The 9302-nt window shown below is 41.3% G+C and overlaps 1 protein-coding gene across 1 annotated transcript in view; it reads left to right on the plus strand.

Annotated features, from left to right (window-relative positions):
- The first annotated feature begins 3583 nt into the window (after positions 1-3583).
- Positions 3584-9302, plus strand: part of FAM221A (family with sequence similarity 221, member A) — a 23284-nt gene continuing 17565 nt past the window's right edge. The window contains exons 1-2 of the mRNA XM_011944203.1: positions 3584-3759; positions 8089-8279. Coding sequence (XP_011799593.1) covers positions 3710-3759; positions 8089-8279 — 241 coding nt within the window. The 5' untranslated portion in view covers positions 3584-3709. The remainder of the gene's footprint in view (positions 3760-8088; positions 8280-9302) is intronic.

Below are 9302 nucleotides of genomic sequence, written 5' to 3' on the forward strand. Positions count from 1 at the left end.
AGAAGGATGACTAACTCTAGCTGATACAGAGGTCCAGCTGTTTTTTAAATGGCCATTGAAAACATTCACATCGAGTACTAGGGGCTATAGAAGTTAGCACACATCAAATTAACCCAGTAATAGGGTCAACCGTGAACTTCTGAACGCGCTCCTCACCCCGAGGTGCTGGTTTTAGGAGAAAGGCACCGACTGGTGTTTTGGTGTTCTGGAGAAACCCCTTCCGAAACTGGAAACGTAGCCGCTCCTTTGGCCTGAGGACCCGGCTCGTTGTCCTGGGTCCTGACCGAGGCTGGTGCACCTGCAGCGACGCGCTCTTTTTCCGCTTCCTGGGGGTTTTGATCGTCCGGAATCTGGGCGGATGGGAAGTCCTGGAGAGGGCCGCCAGAGGACGCGGAGTTGGGGCGGGAGGATGTGTGTGTACAAGCAGAGGGGAGACACTCCAGGCTCGGCCAGGGAGGCTGGAGCGAGCGACAGGGCCTCCTCTGCGGCATCGTGGGCGACCCAGATGACCCAGAGCTGTGCGCGCAGACGGCCCCCCAGCTGACTGCTCTCCCGCGCTCCGACTGCCCCGTCGGTGTAGTTTTGCGTAACCCTTAGAACTGCCTGGAGATTCTGAGCCAGAAGAATAAGGGCTAGGAGCTTGATGGGGTCAGTTCCCACGCCCGGTTCAGGATCAGAACAACCACCACCCAGTCCTCTCACAGAGCAGAACCGGCTTCTTGAGCCTCCAGTTCTCCAGGGCTTTTGCCTGGGAGCAAGTTGCTGGAGCTGGTGTTGACTGATAACTTGGATATTTAGATATGTGAATTGTGGGCCTCCAGTTGATTCTTGCCTAGCTCCGAACATGTTAGGGCAGACCTGGTGGAAAATTATGTATTTATTTATTTTATTGAGACAGGGTCTGACTCTTGCCCAGGCTGGAGTGCAGTGGCGCGATCCCGGCTCACCGCAATCTCCACCTCCTGGGTTCAAGTGATTCTCCTGCCTCAGCCTCCCGAGTAGCTGGGACTACAGGCGCCCAGCTAATTTTTGTATTTTCTGTAGAGACGGGATTTCACCATGTTGCCCAGGCTGGTCTTGAATTCCTGGGCTCCGCCCGCCGTGGCCTCCTAAAGTGTTGGGATTACAGGCCTGAGCCACCGTGCCCAGCTGGGAAATTATTTTTTCAATCATAAATAACTTGGAACACTTCCCTCTGAAAGAGATTATCAGGTCCTTTACTGACATCAGGATTTTAGAAAAGTGGGGAAAACAGGACTTGAGTGCCTAGATGTGAAAAGGTGGGCCGGGAAGGTGGGGGTGGGAAGATGAGTTAAAATATGAGTTTAGAAGGAAACAAACTTTCCTTCCTAAGAGTTTTCCTGGATTTGGTCTTGTCTAGGTACTTTGGTGGGAGTCAGTTGGGAGGGGAAGCATGCAGCCTTGTTACTCACACTGTGGGAGTAACATATATACACACATATATTTATACATGTATATACATGTATATAAATATATATATATATATTTTAGATAGAATCTTGCTCTGCTGCCCAGTCTGGAGTGCAGTGGCACTATCTCAGCTCACTATAACCTCTGCCTCCGCGGTTCAAGCAATTCTCAGTGCCTCAGTTTCCAGAGTAGTTGGGATTATAGGCGCCCACCACCACGCTCCGCTAATTTTTTTTAGTATTGGTAGAGACGGGGTTTTGCTATATTGGCCAGGCTGGTCTCGAACTCCTGACCTCAAGTGATCCACCTGCTTCAGCCTCCCAAAGTGCTGGGATTACAGGTGTGAGCCACTGCGCTGTGAGTTTTAATCTGCATTTGAACAAGATCCCCTGGGGATTCTGTAAGTACAATAAAATTTGAGTTGCACTGGTTTAGTACTTAAATACCAGTGACATCTTACTTTTAAAAGATCTTTTAAAGATCCGTATTTATCTTAAGATCTTAATACCTGTTGGTATTCTTGATAGCTATAAGAAAGTGAAATGGCCCAAAATTTAACTCAGAAATAAATGCCCTTTTTTTTCTTCACTATTATGTATCTAGATTGTCTGTGTAAAGACGGTTTTGATTATTTCATAGCTTATACATTGGTTTTTCTTTTTCTTTTTTTTTAATGGCAAGCACATAGAGCAATGGTTTTTATTTTCTACCTCAGCTAAAGGCTTCAAAGTATGGAAAAAAGCATATATTGCACAAAAAAGCATGTAGCATTCTACAAATATCACTTTTTGTGACTTTTCAAGGGGAGTATTTTCAGGGAGAAATGTCTTCAGTTTTGGAAAAACTTCTTTTAGGTGTGCTTTCTTTTCCTCCAGAGAGGCCAACTCTTAATTTTGTTTCATAGAAATAGCAGGGGCTTAATATTTTCCCATAAAATTTTGGGTTCTTACTTCTGAAATTAAACAATGATAAACCTGATTACCTAACACACAAATGTGGTTTGAGCTTGTGCTGAACCAAGTGTGTATTTAGGTTCCACATTAGTTTAAACCCCTGGCCAGGGTTTGGAGACAGGTATGGAAATTAGTCATATTGGCTTCTGCTTTGATAGTTTTTGTACTTTTTTGGGATACATTTTCAAAGGAGGAAAATGTTAGAATTTTTAGCAGTTAAGGCTCTACCTTTAATGAGAAGAATGAGAATCTTTGCTTCAGTATCAAAGGAAAAACTGAGATGAATATGTGGTAATCCTCTGTTGATAAACCTGGATCAGTAAAGTTGCGTTATGAATTCATTGTTTTTCCTATTAATAACCCTCTTGTATAGGAAGTTAAGGGAGAAAAGATTTCTTTTCTCACCCATCACTAGGTTCATGGCTGAGGCACCTATGTTTCTGGATCAAATCGAGGGTTGGGCTGCTTATTCTCATGGCCCAGTAATGTGATTCAGACGAACTGGGAAAGAAGGGAGATTATTTCTGTAACTGGTTATAGGGAGAAGGCCTGGAAGATATTGGCAGACCAACTCAAAATTACAAAGTTTTCCAGAGCTTATATACCTTTTAAGCTATATGTTTATGTGTAAGTGTGCATTTATCTAAAGACATAAATGATGAACTTCTAATCTATAACTAAGATCTGAGTCCTGAAGACCTTCCTCTGGAGCCTCAGTAATTTACTTAATCTAAATGGGTCCAGGTGCTGGGGTGATTACTCTTGTCTTGTCTCGTGCTAAATCATGGAGGTTTGGGGAGTTCCTTCAGACCCCCAATAAACTTGTTTGTGGAGGTCTGGGGAGTTTCTTCAGACCCCCAATAAAACTTGTTTAGTCCTAAATGGGTCCTTTAAGAATTCCTTCGTTATCTTGTCATGCTGCAAGGCCCAGGAAAGGCCTGGGCAAAACTCTTTGTGGACTGTTGTTACTTTCCAGCCTTTGTATAAGGACACTGGTTCTATCAGCTTTTAGTATTTAACTTCACCACTCAGTCAGTGCAGTAACAGGTGTTATGGAGACGTGGCCTGCCACATCTGTAAGAAAAGACAGATTTACAAAATAAAAGCTTAAAAATTTATTTAATATTTGCAGTGGCCTGGTCATAGCTCACCCGGAAAATAAATACTCAAAGTTTAAGAGAAATATATATTTTTATTGTAGAATTGTTGGTGAGGATGATGGAGGGAAACTTTTTACTCCTGAAGAATATGAAGAATACAAAAGAAAAGTTTTACCTCTGCGCTTACAAAACAGATTATTTGTGAGCTGGCGGTCACCAACAGGGATGGATTGTAAACTTGTGGGCCCAGAGACACTGTGCTTTTGTACACATAGGTAAGATACCTTATTGCAAAGTTTTTTGATAATTAGAAAATAAAAAGCTAAGCATGTCTTCCTTCTACAAATTGTGATGGTTGAGAAACATTTAACAATTGTCCTTTATGTAGTAGAGTAGAAATTTTCAGCTGAGGATGGTGGCTCACATCTGTTATCCCAGAACTTTGGGAGGCCGAGGCAGAAGGACTGCTTGAGCCCAGGAGTTCTAGTCTGCAGTGAGCTGTGATTGTGCAACTGCATTCCATCCTGGGTGACAGAGAGTGAAACCTTGTCTCTTAAAAAACAAAAATTGGCCGGGCGCAGTGGCTCATACCTGTAATTCCAGCACTTTGGGAGGCCGAGGTGAGCGGATCACGAGGTCAGGAGTTCAAGACCAGTCTGGCCAACATAGTGAAACCCTGTATCTACTGAAAATACAAAAAATTAGCCGAGTGTGGTGGCATGCGCCTGTAATCCTAGCTACTTGGGAGGCTGAGGCAGGAGAATCGCTTGAACCTGGGAGGTGAGGTTGCAGTGAGCCGAAATGCCACTGTACACCAGCCTGGGCCACAAGTGTGAGGCTCTGTCTCAAAACAAAACAAAATAAAACAAAAAAATAAAACAAACCCCACAAAAATTATCTAAAGGTTTTTAAAGCTATAATTAAAATTTTTCCATCATATCCTATTAGCGCTTATCATGGAGTCTTACCACCTTAAGCAGTTCTCTTGCCATTGGTAAAAATGTTTGGTGGCCCTGTGGCTTTGCCAGGGGTCTTTCAGTTTGGGGAGCAGAGTCTACGTACATCTCACATCACTGGAGAAGGTAGAGAATGGGTCATCAGACTGAGGAACTACTTTAAGCATTGCTTGAATTGACCTACACTGATCATGCTGTCCATCTATAAGTATAAACATTTCTCCTCAAATTTACTAATCACCTTTTATACCTTAAGGATCTGCCATGTTGATACCTTTCTTTAAACAAACAAGCACACTGCTTGCATTACAAATGGTCGTGTTCCAAGAAAAGTGCCTAAAGGAAAGGAAGTAAGTGAGGCTCCAGTTTTTGACTTGAGTTGTCTGTATCTGAACTTTGCGTTTTGCTGTGTGTGTGCTCTACTTTAAATTTTGCTACTGTCTTACAGTTGTAAAGTTCAGAATACCTAAGCTGCTTCACAGAAAAGTTTCTGAACCTATTCCATGTTTTCAGCCAGCAACTTTAACTTTCGGTTCCAAGAGGAACCACCCTATTCTGATAGCAATTTCTGGGGCTCTTTCACAGAGACTCTTTGTATAGTTGCTATTTAGAGTTGCAGTTTGCCAGAATTTGTTAGGCAGTTGCTAGAATGAGTAATGTTGTATACAGATTGACTATGAATGTGTTTAGCAACCCCAACTAAAAACACTGAGGAGGAATGGAGGATAAGAGATGTGTTGTTATCTTTCAGAATTAAAGAGGGGTTTGGTAAGTTTGTGATAGTTTTATAATTTATTCTTACACAAATTTAGTGCCACTTTCTAATCTCTGTATAACTTATACAGCATGGACGTGAACGTCAGAATTGATCCAACTCAACTTTTTTTTTTTTTTTTTTTGAGACAGGGTTTTACTCTGTCACTCAGGTTGGAGTACAGTGGCATGATCTTGGCTCATTGCAGCCTCGACCTCCTGGGCTCTAGCGATCCTTTGACCTCAGCCTCCCAAGTAGCTGGGGCCAGAGACACTGTTTTTGTATAGTTCTTATACTGTTTTTCTTGGCGTGTGCCACCACATCCAGCTAATTTTTGTATTTTTTTGTAGAGAAGTGGTTTGGCTTTGTTACCCAGACTCCTGGGCTCAAGTGATCTGCCTACCTTGGGCTTTCCAAAGTACTCAGATTACACGTGTGTGCCACCATGCTCAGCTGACCCAACTCAACTTTGATGGAGAAGCTATTGTATTTAGTACTGATCCACTCAGTGAGATTTCTTCCAAACTTTTCCCCCAACTATAAAAGTGATATATGATTATTAAGGAAAATGGGGGATATATAGAAACATAGAATATATTCTATATACAATATATAGAAGCAGCTCACTACCCAAAGCCAGCTGCTAGTTTTTTTTTTTTTTTTAATATCTGTATGACTTTTTCTTTTTTTTCTTTTTTCTTTTTTTTGAGACAGAGTTTCACTCTTGTTGCCCAGGCTGGAGTGCAATGGCATGATCTTGGCTCACGACAACCTCTACCTCGTGGGTTCAAGTGATTCTCCTACCTCAGCCTCCTGAGTAGCTGGGACTATAGGCATGCACCACCATTCCCAGCTAATTTTGTATTTTTAGCAGAGATGGGGTTTCTCCATGTTGGTTAGGCTGGTCTCGAACTCCTAGCCTCAGGTGATCCTGAGGCTGCCTCCCCTTCCTTGGCCTCCCAAAGTGCTGGGATTACAGGCGTGAGCCACTGTGCCCGGCCTGACTTTTTCTTTACATGGTTCATTTAACTGTTGTTAATTATGTGTTTGCATAAAATACTGAGCCACTTTTTAATGACAGAAATCATAGAAATATGTTTCCACGTTGTTATGTGCTGGTCAAAAACAAGATTTTAAATACCTGCCAGCTAGTCCAGCGAGTCCAGTGGTGTTTATCTGTGTTCTCCGGAGCTGTGAGAGAGCCTTGGGGGTGTGCCAGGTGGAAGGGCAGGTTAGGAGAAGGGGAAACTCTATTCTGTTCTTCCTCTTGCTCTAACCAATTCTGAATTTGTTTTATGTATTCTTGTTCTATAAAAGATGTTATTTGACAAAGGGGTTTCACCGCTAAAAGATTTGAAAACCTGTTGTCTAGTAATTTACTTACTGGTTCTTTTATGTTGTGTGGGTGTGTGTATCATGTAGCTGATGTAAGTACTATTGCTAATATTGGTATGCATAAAGCTTTTTCTATAAATGGAATTATTTTCTTAGGGTATATTTTCCAAAAATGAAATTTCTGGTTCAAAGAATGGACCTTTTAACGTTTCTTGAAACATTATTAAATAGCATTTGTTCTTTTGTAACACTCTTTTTTTCTTTTTTGAGACAGAACCTCGCTCTGTTGCCCAGGCTGGAGTACAGTGACGCAATCTCAGCTCACTGCAACCTCTGCCTCGCGGGTTCAAGGGATTCTCCTGCCTCAGCCTCTCGAGTAGCTGGGACTACAGGCATGCACCACCATGCCTGGCTAATTTTTGTATTTTTAGTAGAGATGGGGTTTCATCATGTTGCCCTGGTTGGTCTCAAACTCCTGAGCTCAAGCGATCCACCTGCCTTGGCCTCCCAAAGTGCTGGGATTACAGGCATGTGCCACCGGCGCCTGGCCCTTTCGTAACAGTCTTGATAACATTGTGTATTACATATAGTTTTAAAAAACTTTGACTCTTTTTGCTAAGTTAAAATGGTATCTCATTTTAATTTGGATTTCTTTGATTAATATTGAGAATAATAAATTTAGTATTATTTTACTGAATATCACCTATGAGAAGAAAGTGAGTGGTCTTATTTAAGAAAATCACAGTACTATAAGAAGGAGCTTTGGCTTTCAAAAATATTGATAATTTATTTTGAAGTCAAAAGTTATATTAAAATAAATTACATCAATACACGTTTATTGAATGTATTTCTATTTTAAGTAGCAAACATATGGAAATAAATTTAAGTAATGCACTTTGATAAAAATAACATTCATAAAGAACTTTTTCTTTTCTTTTTTTTTTTGAGACGGAGTTTCGCTCTTGTTGCCCAGGCTGGAGTGCAATGGCGCGATCTCGGCTCACCGCAACCTCTGCCTCCTGGGTTCAAGCAATTCTCCTGCCTCAGCCTCCTGAGTAGCTGGGGTTACAGGCATGTGCCATAATGGCCAGCTAGTTTTGTATTTTTAGTAGAGATAGGGTTTCTCTATGTTGGTCAGGCTGGTCTCGAACTCCCGACCTCAGGTGATCCGCCCAACTCAGCCCCCCAAAGTGCTGGGATTACAGGCGTGGGCCACCGCACCCAACCTGAACTTTTTCATACTCTTAGGTTGTGCTTCTATATTAAGGAATCTGTAGAGGTAAGTGTTTTAAGGAAATTATATAATTATTCTTTGTATTGCTGTGAAACAGCTTCTTAAATAACTAAAAATAGAAACCTAAAAGTGAAGATTTCCTCTGACCAAAGCAACATAGCTGATACAAGTGCTATATGTAGGAGAGTTTATTTTCACCTTACTATGAAGAATAATAAAACAATAATAATTTAAAAAATCGTATCTGCCTTTAATATAATAGAAATTGTAATTTTTGATAATACCTGTATTGTGTTCAGATTTCTCTCTCTCTCTCCTTTTTTAGGTATAAACAACATAAAACTGACTTGGAAACGATTCCTCAGCAGCACCCCATTGATCTGCCCTGCCGAGTGACTGGCTGCCAGTGCAGGGCTTACCTTTATGTCCCCTTGAATGGCAGCCAGCCCATTCGCTGCAGGTGCAAACACTTTGCTGATCAGCACAGTGCTGCGCCTGGCTTTACATGCAATATATGTGAGTTATATAATTATAAACACATAAACTCAGAATGTTTATACGTCTTCCTTGAATATTTAACGTGCCTTTGTACTGGTTGTAGAGTTAATATTCAATTGTATTAGTTGTGGAGTTAATATTCAGTTATAGCGTTAATATGAAACAACTAAGGAAAATTCAATGGATAGATACTCTAAGATTTCATTTTTGTGGAAGGATTCAGAGTTAATGGTATGCTTGATAATCATAAACCCTCATTTCATGTAGTCCAGATAATTTAAGTAATAGTAATGGATTTTAAAGAATTACCAGATGTGGGGACCGGGCGCGGTGGCTCAAGCCTGTAATCCCAGCACTTTGGGAGGCCGAGACGGGCAGATCAAGAGTTCAGGAAATCGAGACCATCCTGGCTAATCCGGTGAAACTCCGTCTCTATTAAAAAATACAAAAAACTAGTTGGACGAGGTGGCGGGCGCCTGTAGTCACAGCTACTCGGGAGGCTGAGGCAGGAGAATGGCGTAAACCCGGGAGGCGGAGCTTGCAGTGAGCTGAGATCTGGCCACTGGGCGACAGAGCGAGACTCCGTCTCAAAAAAAAAAAAAAGAAAAAGAATTACCAGATGTGGTCTGATTCAAATTTTCGAATACGGGAGTTGAATCAACTAAATTCTATTCATAGATTTTAAAAAAGCATTTTATAAGTCAAAAAATTTTTATGGCTTGCTGATAGATTAACATAGCATGATCATTTTAATACTTTGTTTGCAGTAGCACCCTTACCTTAATACCTGTACCCAAATTCCAACTTCTACCCCTTTTGCCCTTACACTGGATCATCCATTGAACTAGGTAGAGTGCTAGTCCATTAGTTTCCTTCAGGAGATAGTCAATCCAGTTGTTTTTATAGTGGTTTGAGTTGAAATCTTATGATGAAGTATGTAATAAAATATTTTTAATGACAGTGGCAGGAATAAATGTTTCATTGGCTGAATATGGAAGTAGTTGGAGAAAATGGATTTATTTATATGCCTTGGTTCATATA

Source organism: Colobus angolensis, unplaced genomic scaffold (assembly GCF_000951035.1).
Source record: "Colobus angolensis palliatus isolate OR3802 unplaced genomic scaffold, Cang.pa_1.0 Scaffold229, whole genome shotgun sequence".
Taxonomy (NCBI): Eukaryota; Metazoa; Chordata; class Mammalia; order Primates; family Cercopithecidae; genus Colobus; species Colobus angolensis.